Raw genomic sequence first — 22,689 nt, 5'->3', positions numbered from 1 at the left:
ATGCCTCTCTTAACTACTGTGATGTAGAAAAAGGAGCATATGGGAACTAAAGGGAGAAAATTAATTACTGTTTAATTATTTGCAGTATTTGTTGAAGTGTAGCAAAGAGGCAACCAATGGTAAAATGGTAAAGCTTAAAAAAAAAATGAGGGGAAATGTGTGCTTTCAAGAGTTCTGTCTCAATTCTGCTGACTACTGGAGCACCCTAGTGGTATAAATTGACAACTGGCAGGTGTCCATCAATGCCTGGTATAGGAAAGATGATTTTAAGTACTAATAAAAGATGTCAAGAATTATTCATAGTGTATGTTATCTTAAATCTTAAGGTGTAATTAATGTTACTTATGTAACAAATCTTCAAAGGACTATTATTTAAAGCTGTCATGATGGGGGAAAAATCGGTGTCAATTAATTGATTGCTTAAATCTTCCCTAATTTGGTGCTATTCATAAGCTTTTTTTTTTATTCCTTTTGAAATATTTTTTCCTAAAATAATGCTGAGTGAAAACACTCTATGAAAGGATGTTTTACATATTTTTTCTGAAGCAAGAAAAATGCCCACTGTCTCTAAAATTAAACATCAGTATAGGATGCACCCCAGTTGTTGATAAGACTTGGGGATGTGCTTAATTTTATATTTGTGGACCTTGGTTATAGTAAAAGACAGGCATGCTCAGATGCACTCTTTACTTCACCAATCTGTGTAGTAACTAGTATCTGTTCTAGGCTATTTTTGGAACTGGTGTTATGAATGCTGTCTCCTGCAATTGCACTGCTGCTTGAGGAAAGTAGAGTGCTCCTAACCAAGTGTCTCTCCTCCTAAAACACAGGAAATTACTCCCAAGCCACAGAAGGAGGGCTGCCTGGAAGAGGGAATGGAATACAACAATTTCACACTTATAAGCCCCACCATCTTGGCTTAAAAGTGGGACTGATCCATGTCTACAAATATACTGAACATTCACTAATAACTAGTGGTTATATTTCCCCCTGTTTGATAACGATTTGCCAATGCTTTTTAAAAATACTACCCACTACTTTTTCTCTTTTTTTCAGGGAATCAGTTCCTACCAGTTGCAGCGCAAGACCTTCAGTGTGTTTTAAAATCTGGGTACCTGGAAAAACGCAGAAAAGGTAAGCAGCTTTGGAAAAGTTAAATTATGGCTTCTCTCTCCTGCTCCCCATTGCAACTGCTGTCACTGGTAGCACAGGTGGGAAGAACTCTTAGCTAGTGGAATAGCAAGAAGTATTCAGAAGACTAAAGCCACGAAATGAGTGGCGTTCTTTGGAGAGTCCTGAAAAGTTTGAGAGTGCTATAAAGAGACCTTTAAAAATGGGTGGAATTTGATGAACAGCATGAAGATGTGGGGCACTGCAGTCAACATGGGACTGAATGTGCTGTTTTGGATCATCGCAATCCTCTCTTTCCTTCTCCCTTTTCCCACAGCTCACGACTTTCAAGAACCAGCATGGGCTGTGAAGTCTTACAGTGAGGGTGGGGGTGGGATGCCAGGTCACAGTGAGAATTTTAGCCAGTCCTAAGAGATTCCTATGCTCTTTCCCATAGGAGCCAACTCCTAGGGGCCATGAATAGGCATTGCCATTCAAATGGGGTGTGTGTGCCTTGTCAATTATGCAGGGCAGGGCCTATCTGGGTCCCTTCAATATTTTATTCAAGTTGGCACCCCTGCTCTTTGCTGGGCACATCTTTAAATATTTTTATAAATCTGTGTCTGAAACAGCATGTGATCTATTCTAGACAACAATTAAAGGGAATGATATCATATAAGACAGAACCCATTAATTTGAAGAAACACAATTATATATTGTAAGAATTACATTCCCTGTTGTAGCTAGACTAACTCCCAAATTCAGTAGGTATTGCTAAACACCTTGAAGTGCAGAGAGGATTAAGCATAATTCTGTAGACTGAACTGCTGGATGCAGTTCTTTTAAGAAAAGAGTCCCCCCCCCACACCCTTATGGATTTAAGACCTTACAAGCTGCAGAAGCAAAATTTAAGTTGGAAATGATATGAAGATGCACAAATTTGCGTAACCTGCCTCTTCAAATTTTAGACTTCTGAAGGGGATGCATTGTAGTCCCTCCATCATACAAGATTGCTGTAAAGCAAGACTGAGCTGGGCCAGTGTTTAAAGATCAAGAAAGGTTTGGTAGGATGTACTTGGAACTGTTAACTCACTATGCTGGAAGTTGAAAAATAGCTAGTTTTTCCTTGTCTAAAGTTTTGCCATTCTTCAACCACCTACTGATACTTCAAGGAAAGGGGGAAAGTCCTAGGAAAATCTCTCTCTCTCTCTCTCTCTCCCTCTCTCCCTCTCTCCCTCTCTCCCTCTCTCCCTCTCTCCCTCTCTCTCTCTCCCCTCCCCTCCACAAACACAAAAAAATCATACTAGCACATATATTTACCTATATACCCTTATTTTGACTAACAAAAAATACAGTAGAAATAAAGCCTATATTACTGTTTATTTACACTGCTTAAAATTTTTTGTTCCAATATTACATTTCTGCTTTTTAATTGAGAAGTCAGTTCCATCCTTGAAAAAGAAAATCTGTAATGGAAACAGCTATGAAGTGTGTTACTGAATTTTGTGTAGAATGCCCATCTAATATAGATTGTGTTAATTGCAGACCACAGCTTTCTTGGCTTTGAGTGGCAAAAGCGGTGGTGTGCTCTGACTCCAACAGTCTTCTACTATTATGGAAGTGACAAAGGTATTGTAAAAATTTGTGGTTTATCTTAGAATCCAGTGCAATGCGGTTGACTGTTTGCAGACCTCTAGGGTCTCCCTGTTGTTTTGAGGCATTCCGGATTCACGTGCAACATTCATGGCCTTTGTCTCTGCATTTCCAGATGGCATGAATGTACTGTATCTGCTATATGTTGTCGTTATCTCTTCTGTTCTTTCCTTTGGAATTTCAGATAGGTCCTCCCCCCAAAAAAACTTTGATCAGTTTTCAAGATGCCTTAGCATTATCCCCACTTAGTTTCCTTTGTTGTTTCTTCTTCTCTCCTCCCCTCCGTAAGTGGTTTTGAAGTTTCGTACCTGTTTACCATCTTCTTGTCTCAATTTACTTCCAGATGGAATTAATGACAATCTTGAATTTGCAAGGCAGAACAGTTTGCATTGTGGGAACACCTCTATACTTAGGATGTATTTCATTTCATGTTAAAATTACAAATTCCTGTTTATTATATAGCCCCTTCCAAAAGTGGTTTGTCCTATAATTGTGAAATTTTGTAGAGAAGATCTCTTGGGTGAGGGGCAGATGTTTTCTGAATTTCAGAGAAGTCGGATGAAAGATGGTTGGTTGCAGTAGTTAAAAAACTGGAGGCAGTTCTCATTTATGAGTTGGCATGTGCACACTGGCAACTTTCACAAAAGTGAGCAGTGCCCACTGGGCTATCTAGTGCTCCCTGGCTCTCTTCCAAGTACTTCAGTCTCCTGCAATTCCTCCTGCATCTCACGAATTCCTTTCTTAATAACTAATAACGGCAGCCAGGACTTTATAGACAGGGCTCAAGAACCACCTGTCTCCATTGTAGCCTGTTGCCAGCATTTTCTTGCTGGCTTTATCTGTGGTTTTCACATGTACAAAATGGCCAGTGTGCCCAGGAACTGCCACCCCACTGCTTTGAGCATACAGTGGTACCTCGGCTTACATACGCTTCAGGTTACAGACTCCGCTAACCCAGAAATAGTACCTCGGGTTAAGAACTTTGCTTCAGGATGAGAATAGAAATCATGCGGCTGCAGGAGGCCCCATTAGCTAAAGTGGTACCTCAGGTTAAGAACAGTTTCAGGTTAAGAACAGACCTCCGGAACGAATTAAGTACTTAACCTGAGGTACCACTGTACTTGGTACACATGTTGTTGAAATTATTGGGGAGTGTGCCTCCAAATGGTTGTTGCTTGAAAACAACCCAAGAAGTTACTTGTACACCAAGACACACTACTTGCTATACAAAAGTTTGAGGGAGAGAGAGACTCTTCATAGATATGTCATGAGGTGTGCTGCAAAATTAAGGCCACCCCAAAAGCTGACATTAGTATGCACACCAATACATCCTGCTTCTAGATTACTACAAAAATCTGAGAATGGGCATTTTTGCATATAGCTGTGCGAGAGGCTTACTGTAGTTATATACCCACAGTGGACTGATATACACAGCAAACTAAACATACATGGGAAAGGAGTGTTGTCTTCTAGGAGTTCTGTTGTGTGTTTAGACATAGATTTGATGAAGGGGACACCTCCAGAAATGTGTGTGCGCACATCTGTGTGTGTGCAGTGTAAACATCAAATTAATTAATATTAAAGGCCAGCTGTTCCTTTTCTGAGATGTTTGCTATGCTAACACTCTTTGTGTCTCTGGTGCAGAAGTCTCATTCAGGAAATACCAAATCTGGCACTTGGCAAACATCCTTTAGCTCAAGGATGTTTTTAACAACTGCAGTGGCACTAATTGCAGAAGCACTGTGTGAGCAGACAGTTTAGAGTGTGAAGTTAAGGAAATCTGTTTTTTAACAACCATACATGGCAGAGAACTCATGTTATTTAGGCATGACCGGTAGATCTGTCCTCCTCATTGAGGTTGCCTTGTGACATAAGCAGAGTTCAAATAAGACTAAAGAAAAACAATTAAGAAGGCTCAAACTAGTGACTGATGCTACCATGAAAAGTGAAAGACATTCCCTTGTTTCAGCACAGGTCCATTTCCCTTCTATCTGCAGCAGGTGTTTCGGAGAATGCCCTTACAGTACTGCCTGTTAAAAAATGTTTAGGGCTGAATTCAGAGGCAGAAAAATAAATTTGATTCATAATTATAGCATCGCAGTTTCCCTTGAGGTAGAAAAGAACCCAGATCTACTGAACTTTTTATTACAGAAAATGGTTAACTGCTTTTTGAATTTCTAATGATTCTCGGCTGAATTGGAACTACTTGCAGCTTGAAGATGAATCTTTACTAGGATTCCACTGTGAGTCTTATTAGGAAGGCAGTATGATTGCGAAATTTGTTTTCAAAGGCCATTGTAAGAATGTTAGTAGCACCATTTAATTCTGTTGTTTACAAGTAATTATTGTTATAGCTGCTGGCTGGCCATACGTTTTGTTGTTAATGGTCCAGATTGACTAGTAGATGTTTTGTCAATGGAGCTAATAGTTAGGAAATACAGTCGGGTTAAGTACTTAATTTGTTCTGGAGGTCTGTTCTTAACCTGAAACTGTTCTTAACCTGAAGCACCACTTTAGCTAATGGGGCCCCCTGCTGCTGCTGCACCGCCAGAGCACGATTTCTGTTCTTATCCTGAAGCAAGAGTTTGCATGCAAATATGCTTTCTCTCCTCTGTGTGTGTGTCTTTGTTCAAAATTGCTGTTTCTTCGCTCACACATAGATGGAGGGGAGATCTGTCACAGGGCTGGGTGCTATATCATCCAAAACCAGTTTGAAGTCCATAGCGTGATATTGGTTTCATAATTTTTGACCTGGCAATATGTCGCAAATCATGATGTGTGTGTGCACGCACATGCGCTATGCAAAAATCACAATGCAAAAACACACACACACACACAAAACCAGCAGGTGCCTCTCCATAGCTCCATTCTTATTTCAGACACTGAGATATATCAGTTTATCATGATGTTTAGCTGTTGATATATTGCGATGTTGCAGCCCTCTGCAAAATATAAATAAATTATATCCATTGGAAAGGAAAAGAGCCCTTTCCTGAACGTTTTCCAGGCATGCCATGAAGGTTTTGTAGATAATAATTGCTTTGAGTTTTGCTTCATGTCCAATGTATTATCGATGAACTTTAGGGATAGGGGTGGCGCTGTGATCTAAACACTGAGCCTCTTGGGCATGCCAATCAAAAGGTTGGCGGTTCGAATCCCCGTGATGGGGTGAGCTTCTTCTGCTCTGTCCCAGCTCCTGCCAACCTAGCAGTTCGAAAGCACGCCAGTGCAAGTAGATAAATAGGTACCATTGCGGCAGGAAGGTATATGGCGTTTCCGTGCACTCTGGTTTCCGTTTCAGTGTTCCTTTGGGCCAGAAGCGGTTTAGTCATGCTGGCCACATAACCCGGAAAGCTGTCTGTGGACAAACACCAGCTCCCTTGGCCTAAAAGCGAGATCAGCGCCACAACCCCATAGTCACCTTTGACTGGACTTGACCGTCCAGGGGTCCTTTACCTTCTTACCTATCAATGAACTTCTGTAAGAAGGCTGAGTGTGCTTTGTATGTGGATACCGTTGCCAGTAAACCAAGTTTAGCTCTATCGGGTGCCTGCCAGTAGATGCTCTTACCTTAAGGACAAAACAGCTGTTTCTGGTAGTAGGCAGCACCATTTACCATATTTTTCGCACTATATGACGCACCGGCCCATAGGACGCACCTAGTTTTTTTGGGGGGAAATCAAGGAAAAAAATTTTATTTCCCCCCCAGGTTTGCACAGCCATCCCCAAGCTAGAAGAGGGAGACAGAGTGCTCCGTCTCCCTCTTCTGCCTTCAGGGACAGCCTCTCTAGCCTCCGTGGGGCAGCGGCTTGCCCCGCTGTCCCCCGAGCTTGAGGGCTGGCGATGGGGAGAAGCAAGCTTGCTTCTCCCCCCCGCCAGCCTCCAGATCAGGTCGGGGAATAGCGGGGTGGTGGCGCTCCGCCTCCCCGCTATCCCGCGAGCTTGTGGGGCTGGCAGAGGGGGGGGGAGAAGCAAGCTTGCTTCTCCCCCCCGCCAGCCTCCAGATCACGTCGGGGAATAGCGGGGTGGCGGCGCTCCGCCTCCCCGCTGTCCCCTGAGCTTTTCGGCTGCAGGCTGCTGCTCGCAAGCCTTGCGAGCCCGCGGGACCTCCCGCCGGGCTTGCAAGGCTTGCGGATAGCTTCCTGAAGCCTGGAGAGCAAGAGGGGTCGGTACTCACTGACGCCTCTCGCTCTCCAGGCTTCAGTGAAAGCCTGCATTCGCCCCATAGGACGCACACACATTTCCCCTTCATTTTTGGAGGGGGAAAAGTGCGTCCTATAGGGCGAAAAATACGGTATGTCTGAGGAAATGTAAGAGAAGTCACAGGGCAACTTTCCTCATTCCTTCCAGCTTCTTGTACTTGTAGGTATTTGGGGTGACTGAGCATGTTTGTATTCCTTAGCCATCTAGTCTGGTAGCCACTGGTGACCCTGTCACTCATGACTTTATCTAACCCTCTTTGTGTTTAGTTTACTTTGAATTTAGCTATGCAGTTTACCCTAGTGACATCCCCTGGCTACATACAATGGGGTTTTGATTGTGTGGGGAAAAACCTATTGACAACTTATTAAAAAATTGCTGCCTATTTTGTTAAATGATTCTTAGTTCTTGCAAGAGGAGATATATATAGCAGGCCCTGGTTTATTTTCTCACGTTATATTAATGGCATCCCAGGTTATCATTTCTAGAAATGGAATGGTCAACTCTTCGGCCTTCCTCTATTGTGAAGAGCTGTCCTATATGTCCGTTCACCTCCTAGGCAGCAAAATTCTCTCCTTGCCACCTTAGTCTGAGATATAATCTGTAATCCTCCCTGATACAGACCTGCTGTGCCACATTTGCTACTTCTTCAATCTAGTTCAGTTATGCCTTAGGCTGATAATAATCTCCACTAACAGACTTTGGATTCTATGCTCAACGTAAATTATTCAAGTCAAGAATATAGGCACTCTTTCGCCTATATTATTGACCATTTTGCGGTTTTATTCTGAAATAGATATGTGAGCATTTGCAGAATTTGCGTGAACGAGTGGCAGTTTAGAGCTTTATAAGACTTTGCACATTTTTTTTTAATAAATTTTTTAATTAAATTTTCACATTTTATCAAGACACACATACACACACATAGACAAAGACAACACGTATAAAGTTTCATAACCTTACTTTCCTAACCCCAGTTCTTGACCTCCCCCCACCCCCCTTCATACATCCTAGTTCAATTAAATTAACTCAGCAAATTCATATCTCTCATCCTTTGCATATTATTATTGTATATATATATATATATATTTTTAAAAAACCATTTACTTGGCCAGATTTTACTTATCCAATTTTCTTATAAATATTAAAGCCTTTTCTAAGGTCGACTCGAGTTCCTTCCACGAATTTCCCTTTAATCTTAAAAAATAGGTCATAATAGTCAAACACAAAAGTCATAAAGATTTAAAAACAAGTTCTCCTCCCCCCCCCCCCGGTTTCTGTCCCTTCCAAATGTCTCCACATCCACAACAACAGTTTTTAGCCTGGATTCCTCACATCTGAGGCCTTTAAGTCCTTGTCAGTCCCTCTTTGCAAATCTTGTTGGTAGCCCTCCTCATTGGTCCTCAGGTTTCGAGGAAGTTCCAGCTCGGTCTCATCAGAATTTCTTCCATCCAAAGTACTTGACATCAGCTGCTGCAGAAAATCAACCAATCCATACTCAAATAGGAAGCCCCAGTCATATTTCTTATTTCTTTTAAATTCAAATATTCCAGATGATCCAGGGGCTTCCTCCCTCCTCTTTCACATCTTTCGCAGATTTGTAGTCCAAGGGTCTTCTTCTTCTTTGTATTCTAACAATGTAGGCTTGTGGTTGGTAGTCTCCATCTGTACTGGCCCTTGCTCACACTCCCCCTGTTCCAAAACTATCTCTTCTGATTCAGCTGCAGATTTTTCCCCAGTCAAGTCCATTGTGCCTACAGCAGAGTCATTTATTTTAGAGTTCAAGGTTATGAGTTGTTTACTCATGACCGTGGTCTGCTCCTGCAGTTTTCCCACAAGAAAAAACATTCTTTCTAACTCTGCCTGTAATTTTCCATCTGCCGCCATTGTAATATTTCAATGTTTCCCCTAGGGGGATTCTAGTTACTTAATAGTCTTTTCCAATAATCCTTTACTTTGTTATTTCCCTACTTTGTTTCCAACCACTTTAGTTCAAATGTAACAAATTAAGTCCAAAAAGTATTAAGTAATAAAGTTTTTAACTTTCGCTGCCCGTTTGACAGCTCCTTTGACAGCTGTCAAACTCCTCGTTCCTTCTTCTCCAGCTCACATAAAGGACACCCCCGGGTCTGGGGAGGTTCAAACAAAAACTTCTAAAAATCCACTCTTACTCTCCAGCGCAAATCTTCTTCTGTCAAATTCACAGATATTATCTTTTGCAAAACACCAAAGAAAGAACTCTCCACCTTAGTTCTCCGATCTTTGCTTTAAATTTTCTGTAGGCAGGGGGGTGCGGACTTCCCTTTAGCACATCCCCCGATCGTACCGAATTCAAGGATAAAGTTTTTTTTGAGTCCAAATTCCAATCTACTCACGGATTAGTTAAAGTCCAAATTTCAGGGAAGAAAGTCAGCGGTCTCCGGCCATGGCTCGCGGCTTCGCTCCACTGCAGTAGCGGTCTACTCACAGCACCACGCCGCTCCCCGTACCCTCTCCGCAGCCTTTAAAAAGGCTCTTCGTGGGTCGGGGGGGCGCTTTAGGTGCCCGCCGAGTCACCAGGTCCGCAGGCTTCCGCGCCTGCGGTTTCTAAGGGTCCCCGCGTCGCCGTCGCGGTAAGACCCGTCTGCAATGGAGCCGATTCCCTCCGGAGCTCGGAGGGAATCCGCCATTAATCGGATCGCGCTAACCCGGAAGTGAGACTTTGCACATTTTAAAAGGTATGATCAGAACCCTCATAAGTGGTCTAGAAATGTGCTGATTTTAAAGAAAAGGGGGATATTGAGGATTTGGCAGCAGGCATTAGATCTCATGGAAACTTGCTGGTGAATTATAGCGGAAGAACAGTTCTAACTATTCCTCTAGTCAATTGGAGCTAGTACAACACGGGCATGCCACAAGTTTAATGGAGATTATTTATTTCCTGATGCATGTTAAAATGTTTTCCTTTTGATTATTTAGACCCAGGAATGGTTTGCATGGTGTTGTTGCAAAATGCAGGACAGTTAGCTTATGTATATTGGTATTTATTTATTTATTTATTTATTTATTTATTTATTTCTACCCCGCCTATCTGGCTGGGTTTCCCCAGCCACTCTGGGCGGCTTCCAACAAAAGTTTAAAAAGATTAAAACATCAGTCACTAAAAACCTCCATAAACAGGGCTGCCTTCAGGTGTCTTCTAAATGTCATATAGTTGTTTATTTCTTTGACATCTGATGGGAGGGCATTCCACAGGGCAGGTGCCACTACTGAGAAGACTGTCTGCCTGGTTCCCTGCAACGTCGCTTCTTGCAGTGAGGGCCTCGGAGCTGGACCTCAGTGTCCAGGCAGAATGATGGGGGTGGAGACGCTCCTTCAGGTATACTGGGCCTAGGCCGTTTAGGGCTTTAAAGGTCAGCACCAACACTTTGAATTGTGCTCGGAAACGTACTAGTTCACTCATTGAAGTGGTTAGTATTGTAATGCTAAGCCAGTCCATGACTTAGTGCAAATGCAGAGGTTCCTAGAGAGATCCCTGCTGCATTTCTCCTTCCTTGGTCCTGCTGCTGCAGGGCTGCTCTGAGCTTAGCAATGGTTTGGTTTGAAAAGCCACAAGTGGTAAGCCATGGAACAAATGTTGGCCAGAGCTCATGGTTTGTCTAGAGCAGGACCAACTGTAAGCTTAGGTGGGTTTGGACAATGTGCTAAACCATGGGCTGGCTTACCTCATAGGTGTATAATGTGGCCTCAATCTCGTTAGCAGCTTGCATGTTTGTGCTAAGCCATGGTTTGGCTTAGAATAATGTGCACAATGCTTCTTTGTTTCTCCCCAGTGTACTTTGCACGTGTAGGCCCTGAACATTATACTGATAGGTAATCAAATTTGTGAGAGCTATTTCAGAAGTTTCCTAGCTTGATTTGCTTTTGTCTAAATAGCAGGGTCATCAGTATACTTCAACCCTGTTTAGTGTTCACCCTTTCCCCCAGACCATAGCTTAATATGTTAAGAAGGCTATGCAAAGAGGTCTCCAAACCAATTTTCTGTTTGTCCTGAGGGTACCTTTATCTTGAAATGGTTGTGTATGCTGCTACTTGGCTTTTGGGTTGTTTCAGAAGAAGTCAGAATAAGCTGAGCATTTTGTAGGCTCCTTTAGATTCCTTCACATTGGTCAGTAGGTGAAGAACCCCTTTTTACAGTTGTTGTTAACAGCCTCTGAAGTTCACTTCTTCTTTTTTGAGATGCAATAGTGGGGCAGATGTACCAAGGAGATCAGTAAGTTCTTCTTCACTGGACATATTTTTCCAGTGGCTACTGAACCAGAAAGAGACACTGATTTATGATGCACTTGTCTTGCAAGTTCCATGTTCCAGTTCTTGGTTCTCCCTGGGTACAGAAATCATTGCATGTACTTCTCACTAAATGTGACCATCTGTAAGTATCATCCTGGGGGATTCTGTAGGCAGCTTTCATAAAAATGTGCTTTGTTTGTACCTTCTCTTTAAAGGAGAGGTTTTTCTCTTTTTTTTAATCACTTATAGCATCACCTAAACCATTCGGCTAATAACGTCTAACCTATTCTCTCGAATATTCATGAAATGGAATACAAAATCTGAATAAATGATAACCTGCCGTGCCATTCACGTTCAGCGTTGCAAATGAAGTTCTATCTTTGCTTTTTATCTACGACAGACAAACAACAGAAAGGTGAATTTGCTATAGATGGCTACACCGTCAGAATGAATAATACCCTTCGGAAGGATGGAAAGAAAGATTGCTGTTTTGAAATCGCTGCTCCTGATAAACGCATTTATCAGGTTGGACTTCTTATGTCATCTTGAAATTAAATTGATAAAAACTGTTACTGTTCCAGTTATGAAGACATTAACGTTTCAATAAAACAACTCCCGACATGTTCAAGAAAAAGTAACTCTTGATTTGCTTACCTTGTACATTCATTCATATATATGTATATGAATAGATTAAACATTATACTATCTTTTTGGATAAGAACAACCAATATACCATTTTTATCTGCTGTTCCATTCCACAGCTTTTATTTAAATATCTATTATCTAATAGGTCTGCGCTTGGATGAATAATAATGTAAATATTATATATATAAAACCCCCAAATGTTAAACATATCTTGTATTGCTTAGAGGACGGGGAAGGAAATCTAAGTTAAAGGCACATATCAGCTATGTGATTCAAGATCTATCAGCTAGGCATCAGTGTGGAATGTAAGTTTAATAAGTTTTAAATATCTGAGATTGCAGTTGAAAGGCAGTTAATTAAGTTGTCAGGTACTGTGTTGGAATCTGACAAGAACATTTTTAAGAAAACTGTACCCAGCAGTCTAAAGAAATTCATGGGTGTCTTCTAATTGTCAAGGGCGAATTTTGTTCATCAGTCCTGCTTTTGACATTGATGAAGAGAAGCAGCTTTTTTTTCCTGCACAGCTGCCAGCTGCTGATCAGAGTTCCAAATCCATCATCCTCTGCTTCAATTACGTAAATTTGTCAAAATTAACTGTACATTATAAGAAGCATCCTTGCAAGAAAAGTACCAGAAGACATGTAAAGAATTGCTAATGGTGCCTTGAAGAAGTGACAAGAATGTTACTTTCTTTTCATTACTGATATTGTGCTGGCTGTATTTTTATGCTCATGATTCCTACTAGTAAAATCAACTTTTTGAACAGTTTACAGCTGCTACTTCCAAGGAAGCTGTGGAATGGGTGAAGACGTTGAGACACGCAATACGAGGTAAGCCAGTTGTTGAAAAGAGCCTTTGTTTACAGTGCATGTTGGAATTTCAATCGTTACCGCTTTCTAATAGATTTTCTGTTTATTGATCTTGGCATTTCATTGTGGCCATTTTTGTGTAACACGTTTCCTGATTTCAGCTTTCTGTGTGAGTGTGAATAAGGAATCCTTTGTGCACTTGGGTATAAGTTATTGTAGACTCGGCTGGACTTGTTTCCTAAGAAATATACATAGTAATAAGCTGAGGACATGCTACTGAGTTAAATTCCACTGAAATAGAGATGTGCCTGTTTTTATTCAGTTGGTGCTAGCTAAATAAAAACAGTCACATCTGCATTTCAGAGGCGTCTCTTAATAAGCTAGAACTGGGGCATTGAATTTCCTTGGATTTAAAATGGAAGCGTCAGAATTATTTTGCTTTTCTTTCGCATTCCTTGTGGCTGAGTTCACTGTGTGGGTACCTGTTGAATAGCTCTTGCATTCTTCTAAACAGACATGGGATCTGCAGATATTCTTGAGGAGGATGAAGAAGAATATGATGACATTGAGGAAAGTGGCGTTCCTTCTCAACAACCAAGCACAGAGCCAGACGAAGATATTTATGAAGAACTTCCAGGTATTGGGATGGGGAGAGCCTGGGTTGCATAGTGGAGATGCCATGTAGAGCTCTGAAGGGACAGAAGGGGTTGGTGGAAAGAATTGATTCTAGCAGATAGTTCTTGGCTATGGCAGACCTGAACCAAGCTCAACTGTCTGGTCTTAGGTGAGTCATAGTGTGTCAGCCTCAGTTCCACATGGTCTTCCATGATTAATGCCAGACACTTGTGGTATTTAAAGAAGTATGGTGGGGTTGTTTTTTTACTAGGTTTAAAAAAAGAACTATTCACTTTGGGCTAATAAGGGCATTGAAACTAGACAGGAATTGTAGAAATGGTCTCTTGAGATTATTGGCTCATTAGCATCATCTCTGCTACATAATTTTTTAATTAAAACGTTGACGTGCCTTACAGCTTTGTCTCACCAACGCAGTCACTCATTCCTCCCCACTTTATTCGCTGTGTCACTTGCATTAACCATTTTTCTTCACACTCTCTGTTTTTATCAGCTGTTCCCTCATATATGATCTCAAAATCCCTGCATATAAACACAGGATGTGTGTGTGTGTTTTGGTTTGATTTCTGGGGTTGTAGAGAGGAGCTGTCAACAAAGGTACTTGTGGGGTTTGGCTTGACTTTTTTTCTAATTGCACCCAGCATGAATCTGATCGTGCCATGATTTCTTCTCTGGATTTTTCAGTTACGGAAAAGTTTTTTCTGCATCTTGACGTCCAGATGTAAATCTCATTCAAACCTTCCTTTTGGCACCTAGTGCTGAACTTCACTCCAGTAAGAAGAAAGTGGCAGGGCAGGGTCTGTAGGGATGTAAATAAATGGAAATGAGGTGTCCGCCTTGCTGCGGTTTAAAGAGATCTTGAATATAGAGAGCTGCAACACTTATTACTGTAAATGTAATGGGGAGAGTGGGGTATAGCTCTAGAACAGGCTTGGCAAAACTTGGCCCTCCAGATGTTCTGGGACTACAACTCCCATCATCCCTAGCTAACAGGACCAGTGGTCAGGGATGATGGGGACTGTAGTCTCAAAACATCTGGTGGGCCAAGTTTGGCCATGCCTGCTCTAGAATAATAGAATGCTATCAGAAGGTAAGTTGGTAAATATAAATTACTTCCATCTGATGTGTTTCAGATATTACAGCTATATTTTCTAGGGAACCAAAATAAGTTCAGTGTATAAGGAAAGACACAGACTGAAAACTATTGTAGACTTTTTATCAGCAGGTGTATCAAGCGGTGTGCTGCTATGTAAGCTCATTTTAAAACTTGGTTAATGAGAAACAGTAACAAATCTCAAACAGACCCCCGGGTATAGGACAGAATATAAATTCAATTAACAACAACAACAACACAGGGAATGTTGCAAATTTGAAATCTACCCAATGGTTGGAATGTATCAATTATTAAGATCATTTTGAGGAAAGTTTCAAGAAAGGCAGAGCCCAGAATTCTCACCACTGACCACAATGCAATAATGCACAGTTTGAAAGGAAAGAGCTGTTGGGTAATATGAAGCTTTGGGACTGTTTTGGAATGTTTAAACTTTGAAAAATATCTAAAGAAGGCATAATTAAGTCATGCTATCCAGTAGGATATGGGTTGAGCACTGATCCTTTCCCTCCAGTATTGCCGAGTAAGACAGATATTAAACTATTCATTGACATGATATGGATCACTTAAGAGACTGCGCAAAGTTTGAAAAGTTAATGCCAGCTGTTCGCCTAACAGGAGGAGTATTAGGTCCAATTTACAAAACTAGGTGTGAAAAAATAAAGAAATGCCAGGTATAATGGGAGGCAGATTTATTAAAGTAAATTCCTGATCAGTTATGGAAGTAGATGTGAAAAAATACACAGTATTTTACATATACCACATTACATTCAACAAGCTTCAAGACTGAATAAAATTTACCCAAATGTAAGCAATTTGGGCTGGTGCTGTCAAACATCAGGTGCAAATTTACTCCATGTTTTTTGGACATGATTTTCCATTACTATTAGTACCCGTTCCTCACAGGGGCATTTGCCCTGTCTTTCCTCAATTGTCCAATCACTACTGCAGTTCTTGTGATTTATTTGTGGTGGCAAGTGTTTTGCATCTGCCTCTCCTGCAGAATCATAGAATGACCTCGAAAGGTCATCTAGTCCAACCAAATCCTTGCCAGCGCAGGAAACTCACTACTACAGCACCCTTGATAGGTAGCCATATGCCTCAAAAACTTCTAACCAAGGGTACAGCGCCTTCTAAGGCAGACTGTTCCACTGTCAAACAGCTTGGACCACCAGGAAGTTCTTCCTAATATTTGATCCTAGCATCCATATTGACATTAATTTAATTATGACTTGGTCCCTTTAGTCTCACCCTTCTACTATAATTGACCATGCTGTTGTCCTGTACACATTACTTTTGAACTTCACTAGCTGTTTAAAGTACCGTAGGTTTAAAGCAATGAGTATTGGCCCACTTAACCCAGGTAAAAGGTAAAAAGGGCCATCATTATTTTTTGCATAATGGCACTCTCCCTGTCACCTTCATCACAGCTAAGTTGTACATCTGCACCAAGCTTGGCTGAGAATGGAGTATAATTTCAAAGACAGCCTCCTGCCAAAACAAGGAGGTGGGGGAATCTTTCAGTTCATTTTTTAAACATGGGTACTCAGCACTAGAGAGAACTCAAAGTTGTGCCACATTTCCCAGATATTATGGTTCTTTCTAATAATACCAGGATGTTCTGTAGAAACAATTTTTTTCCCTTGAATAGAGCAGAATAGTTTCAGACTGATGCATAGTACCAATTTGTTGCTTCATTAAAATCTTTAGCTTGTCTTGTAGATTGATAAGACCTCAGTCCTGTACACATTGACCTGGGAGTAAATCCCACAGAACTCAATGGGACTTCTGAATAGACTTGCATAGGATTGTGTTGCAATTCTCTTGCTAAGTAAGGAGCTGTTTATTGGATAAGGGAGACTAATCTATTGATACCTTGCGCCATAAATCTGGTTTTACAAGGGGGAAGATGACTAATTTATTTTCTGGTAACTGTAAATTTATTGCAGTTGACTAATATTATTCTCAACAGCACCAGGATTCTGGGCTGCCTCTGCTTCTCAGCCAAAGTCGCATTCCAGAGTTCCCTTGAGCTCACTTGGACTAACACCAGTAATTTGTAAGCAGACTGCATTTGGGCTGCTCTGAGCCTTTTCTCAGTTTTTAGAGAATTAGGAGGCATAATTTCATTCCCTTCCAGGTTTTGCTTTGTGGGCAGGCATTTGCTTCCTCCACAGAGTAGGTGTACCTGCAGTCAGCTGAGTTTCCTCTGCTTAACATCTCATAAAGTACAAAGTGTGCCCAGTTCCAGTTAGGGCAGCGGTTCTCAACCTGTGGGTCCCCAGATGTTGTTGGACTACAACTCCCATCATCCCTGAGCTCTGGCCTTGCTAGCTAGGGGTGATGGGAGTTGTAGTTCAACAACAGGTTGAGAAAGGCTGATTTAGGGTAAAACAAGCAACGAGTTGGCGCCGCTCCCCTAGGAGGAAAGACTGCAGCATTTGGGTATTTTTTTTAGTTTAGAGAAAGAGGTGACATGATAGACATTTACAAAATTATACACAGCATAGAGAAAGTGGATAGAGAAAAGTTCTTCTCCATCTCTTATATAGTGCTAGAACTCGTAGGCATCCAATGAAGCTGAATATTGGTAGATTCAGGGCAGAGTGAAACAATGTGCTATTTCATGCAGCACATAGTTAAATGATAGAACTCGCTCCCACAGGAGACAGTGATGGCCACTAACTTGAATGTCTTCAGAAGAAGATTCAACAAATCCAAAGAGGATTAAGGTTATCAGCAGCTGAGAGCCACAACGGCCATGTCATACCTCCACTGTCAGATGCCATATTCCAGTTGCTGGGAATTGCAGGTGGGCAGAGTCCTGTTGTGCTTAGGCCTTGCTTTGCAGGCTTCTCTTAAGCATCTGTTTGGCCACGGTGAGGCTGAACAAGATGAACCACTGGCCTGATCCAGAAGGCTCTTCTGATGTTCTTACGTTTTGTTAAGGAAAGTTAAAAGGACATTCTCTTGGGTGGAATTGAATTACGCTGGGTTAAAAGGCTTGCAAAGAAATTGAATATTGAAGCACAGACTCCAGTCTTGACCCAACGTAGCTTGTTTTGGCCTGGATTCAAAGAACCGTGCAACTTATTCAATGCATCCGAGGGAACATTGGCCATGCCAAATGGATTCCTTCCCTTTTTGAACGGCAGCCCCACCCCACGTTTACACAGCAAACCTGTTTTGGGATAGAACTTTTAGAAACAAACTGTAATGTTGCATATTGAGACGGGAGTTTTGGGTGGGGCGAGGTGTCTGTCTTTTAAAGGGAGAACATTACACCAGGCATGTTAAAGCCCCCTAGGTGTACTTAAAAGCATCTCTTCCACCTAAAGCACTCAATGTTCTGTTTAAATGTTGAATAAAAGGCATTACAATTAAACTGTAAAACACAGCACAGACTCAGATTTGATTTTCTACTTGCGGCGATCGTCCCAAGATTTGCCCTTCTCCCAGCATGTATAATTTAAGCTGCTTGTTCAGATAATACAATAATTGCCCCATTTGTTGCAGATTATATCCTATCGCTTTTGTCCTGGGTTTTGCTAAGTAATACACAGAGTAGCCATCATAAGCTGCTCTGTGCCTGGGGGAGTCCCGTTCAGCTTTCCTTTTAAGAAATGTTCCAAGGGAGTATTACTTCACTGTTCACACTGACCTTTGCAAGATTTCAGCCCCAAACCCCAAATGTCAGCAATAATTGGACTTTGGTATCAGTCACAAATGTAATAAAACCTGTGACATTTGCAGCTTCAGTCCATAAGCGTGTTTGGCTCCAGAGCATCTTGCTGCCAAGTGATGCAATGGCATAATCATCCTACCCCCTGAAAAAAAGTAGCTTTTCCTAACTTGTGATACAATAAACCACATTTTTTGTGCTTTTTGTAGTATCCAAAAAACCTTTGTGACGTATCTTAGAATAATAGAAACATACAAGTTAGAAGGGACCCTGAGGATCATCTCATCCACCCCCCCTGCAATGCAGGAATACGCAGCTGTCCCTTACGGGGATCGAACCTGCAACCTTGTTGACATTATCAACACCATGCTCTAACCAACTGAGCTATCCATTGCTGATCTATTTCTTATTACATTAATATCCTGGCTATTGTCCAAGGAGCTCATGGTTGCATAGGCCCCCCCATTCCAGTTCACCCTTACAATAACACTGTGAGGTGGGTTAAAAAGGTAAAGGACCCCTGACAGTTAAGTCTAGTCGCAGACGACTCTGGGGTTGTGGTGCTCATCTCGCTTTACAGGCCGAGGGAGCCAGCGTTTGTCCTCAGACAGTTTTTCCGGGTCATGTGGCCAGCACGACAGCCGCTTCTGGTGCAACGGAACACCAAAACTAGAGCAGCACACTGAAATGCCGTTTACCTTCCCACCAGAGCAGTGCCTATTTATCTACTTGCACTAGAGTGCTTTCAAACTGCTAGGTTGGCAGGAGCTGGGACCGAGCAACGGGAGCTCACCCCGTCGTGGGGATTCGAACTGCCGACCTTCTGATCAGCAAGCCCAAGAGGCTCAGTGGTTTAGACCACAGCACCACCCGCATCCCCTGTGAGGTGGGTTAGGCTGAGTAATAGTGGCTTGTTATCCTCCACCCCCACCCCAATTATTAATAGCCTGAACAAGGAGCACATTGCTTTCCCAATACAATTCCTTATTTCTGCCCCAAAACAGCAGGATAGCTTTAAGCTTTTCCCTTTTAAAACGGAATCTAGCTACTTAACACTGCATACACAGTTGTTGTGTGAAACTTTTTCAGGATTCTGGTCTCCCTATTTGCATTTTTACTGATGCATGGGAGCTGCCATGTGCTGCTCAGTTGACCTCCCCAGGCCATGTGGGAGGATGTTGCAGCAGCCCTTTCCCAAAGCAGTGTTGTTCCTAGAGCAACCAGAAACTAGAGCAACACCACTATGGGGAGGAGCAACAAGGTGAGCTACTCGTGGCCATTCTGCATGACCTCTGAATGGTTAGGGGGAAGAACCCTGCGTAAGCAGCTTTTGTCTGCAGATGAGCATTTTAATGTTCAAATTAACACCATTTAGCTTTTTATCATTTTAAAGCATTTTGGTAATACTTATTTCCTGTAATTTTTGAAAGCGATCCCCTTGCACAATAAAAAGAGAGGTTTCTTCATAAGCATGCAGTTCAACTTTTGAAAGAACCGTAAAAAAATAGAAACGACCAAGCATCATATTCCCACACATTTGCTTCCTATTAAAATAAGATTGCTTATTACTCGTTCTGATCAGTCATCCTTTTTACTGCTTCGAATGGACCAACGCGAAAACATTTTTGACACTATAGATTTGTAAAACCAATATGATGTGAATGCTGTGTGACAGAATTTGGCTGTTTTATTGAGGGGGGGAGAATCCCAAGTTGGAGAATCTTGTCATTCTAGAGAGACAAAAGTAATTTTCCTTATATTGAAGCCTTTTCACTGTTGACTACATTTTTGACAGCTGGCTTCATGTTACACATTAACAACACTTTGTTTATTCATGAATAGCTTTGGCACACTATGTGCCCAAAATAGAATATTTCTCCATATGCAAGCAAAGCTGTCTTGTGATTAAGAAGCAATGCAACAAAACAGTCTTAAACTTGAACATTAGTGCTCCAGAATATCAGACTTTTGCACAGCCTAGGCAGCAGAATTTAATCTATTTTCCTTTAAGTGGGTGGGGTGCACCCATGCTGCTTCTCACCCATTTAAAGGAGAAACCGAGCAAAATGCTCTTTGAACCAGTCTCCCTTTAAAGGGGAGAGAGGCTTGTTCAAAGGTCACTTTGCAAAGCTGCAGAGGGGATTTTGGCAGGTGGGCAACCCTACTGACCTGTCAGATTTGGCTGTGAGGCCAATCCTGCTCATGATGTGGCCCATGGAGCCAAAAAGTTGCCCCACTCTTGCTTTAAACCAATGAGAAAACCCACATCGGAGATCTGTTGCATGGGTACAGTTAGCACCTTACCTAAACAAAACACTGGAGGGCAGAAGGTGACAAATATGAGTGACAGGAGGCACATGAAAGAGCACCTTGAACAGAGCTGTCGCCGAAAAAGCTAGCCCCACAGAGTGTTCTCGAAGCCATAGTACTAAGCCCTGGGGTCCATGGGGCAGAAGGGTGATGCATAAAATTAATAAATGATTAAGATAGGATACCGCCCTGTACTGAATCAGACCATGGGCCCATCTAGATTAGCATACTCAACACTGCCATACCCGAAGCCTTAAAACCACCACAGTCCACTTCTGTTGTTGAGCTCTCTGCGGATAGCGGCATCACCACTTGCCATGTCTTTCAGTATGCATGCATGGAGGAATGAGAATGTACACCTGATATTTTAGAAGCTCTCTGCTTCAGGTTTTTTTCTTTTGTATGTCTGTGGAGGGGAGGCAGCTTAAGGGATCCGCTGGGAAGGAAATTGCTAAGTGCCTTTCTAGGGGATAGTAAACACAAAAAGGGTTAGATTAAGCTAATGGCTTTTCAAGTGCTGGAAATAGTCTGAAGGGGAATAGCCGCTACCTAATAACACAGCAGTGCAATTTTTGCTCCACCACAAAGAGTGGCATGTTTTAAAGTGGCAGCAGCCACTTGGCAGATATCTGAACTTGTGCTGTAAGAGAAAGAAAAGATACCCCTTTTCTGTGAATATGTGTCTTGCCTCCACAACAGGGCTGGTATAGTGCAAGCATATGTTCTTGGTATGTGGGTTCAGATGGGGATCACAAGACTGGGTTGCAGAAGAATTTAGACTGAAATTATTGTCGAGTGTTGGCCAACAGCTCTTTTGCTGTCTATTATGTATTCTTACTTTTTGCTTCTGTTGTATGAGTCAACTTTTAGCTAGTTTATAAACTAGACTCTTTTAATACAGATGGGGGAGGGGGGAACAAGCTAATTTGTAGGACGTGGTGATGCCAATTTCAAGCAGGCAGAAAATGGCAGCGGTGTCTAATTATATTGACACTGAATGAAAGTATGGCAAATGATATCTCTGGTTGAATCTCTGGTCCCTGTGCTGTCTATGCAGGGAATGCATAAACATTAGTTGCTTAAAATGGCTAAAGTGGCTAGGAGAGAAACATCTGGGAACCAGACCTTTCCTGTGGAACCATTCCAAAAAACTGCATTGTGTTTCCTTTACTGTAGTAAGTCACACTGAAACAACTTGCTTTGGGTTTCTCTCTCCCCCTCTCTCCCCTGAATTCAGAAAGGAATCTACCCAAAGAACAGGAAACAAAATTCAGTGTTCTAAACCCACAAATTATTCACAAAGTAGGAGGTACAGTGGCTCATTCTGATGCTATCTGTGTTGCCAAGTCATATTTGTCACAATTAGAGATATTTAGTTTTCATGAATGACTCTTAAATCAAGATTCCTACCTCCCGATAGATATGCATGGGAGATGTCACATGACATGATTAGTTTCTGCTTCATTCTGCTAATATTATGCTTAAGGCACAGAATATTGTATATGACAAATTGTTCTTAAAGTAGGGCAACTTTTTATTGCAGGCTTTTGTGTGTACGTGTGTGCACGCTTGGCCATTTATTTATGAAAACTATTTACCCTTGTAATTCATTAGCTGTATTTTAGAATGAAGTTTATAGTTCATAATGTAAATCTGTTGAACTACTTGGTGAGCAAACATTTCTAAATCACTGCAAATCTGTGTATAAGGTATGATGTGCAGACACAAAACACACTGGGGTGAATAAGTTTGTTTTCAGTTTATAGTGAAGCAGAACTTTTTGTGCTTTGCTTTGTGTTGCCATGCGTGAATGACACCCAGCGGTTAAAGGAGTTAACCCTAACATTTTGAACTACATTTTATATACGTCTTGTTTCTTTATGGATCCATTGGATTCATGCCGTTTTGTTTTGAACCTGTAGAATGCATTTCAGTTAAAAGGGGTTTTGACTTCCAGTGTCTTGTGTTCTTTGCAGGTCCAAGGTAGAATGCCGTCTTCTGTCAGGGTTTCAAAACACTTTAAAAAATCGAAACATATGGGCTTGACCCAGGTGATTCTAAACATGTGAAAAATCGCTGGTCATAAATCTTTGGGAGTAGCTGTTTGTGAGAGGAGCAGTTAAAATTAATAAGAGCCATTTTGTTCCTCCTTTTGCCTTACGGTTTCCACCTGCTTGATGTCCGCTATTTTAAATGCCATTTTGGAGAGGTGCCAATCTGTTTGTGCCAACACACTGATTACTTGCAGGTACAAGGGCTGCAGTGTG

The 22,689-nt window shown here is 41.7% G+C and overlaps 1 protein-coding gene across 1 annotated transcript in view; it reads left to right on the top strand.

Annotated features, from left to right (window-relative positions):
- Positions 1 to 22,689, top strand: part of SKAP2 (src kinase associated phosphoprotein 2) — a 104,248-nt gene that overhangs the window by 49,998 nt on the left and 31,561 nt on the right. Inside the window, exons 5-9 of the mRNA XM_079948082.1 lie at positions 1,057 to 1,134; positions 2,656 to 2,739; positions 11,633 to 11,757; positions 12,644 to 12,707; positions 13,201 to 13,323. Coding sequence (XP_079804208.1) covers positions 1,057 to 1,134; positions 2,656 to 2,739; positions 11,633 to 11,757; positions 12,644 to 12,707; positions 13,201 to 13,323 — 474 coding nt within the window. The remainder of the gene's footprint in view (positions 1 to 1,056; positions 1,135 to 2,655; positions 2,740 to 11,632; positions 11,758 to 12,643; positions 12,708 to 13,200; positions 13,324 to 22,689) is intronic.

The sequence above is a fragment of the Podarcis cretensis genome (assembly GCF_951804945.1).
Source record: "Podarcis cretensis genome assembly, chromosome: 12".
Lineage (NCBI taxonomy): Eukaryota > Metazoa > Chordata > Lepidosauria > Squamata > Lacertidae > Podarcis > Podarcis cretensis.
The sequence above is the reverse complement of the archived record's forward strand: the minus strand, read 5'-3'. Positions and strand labels throughout refer to the sequence as shown.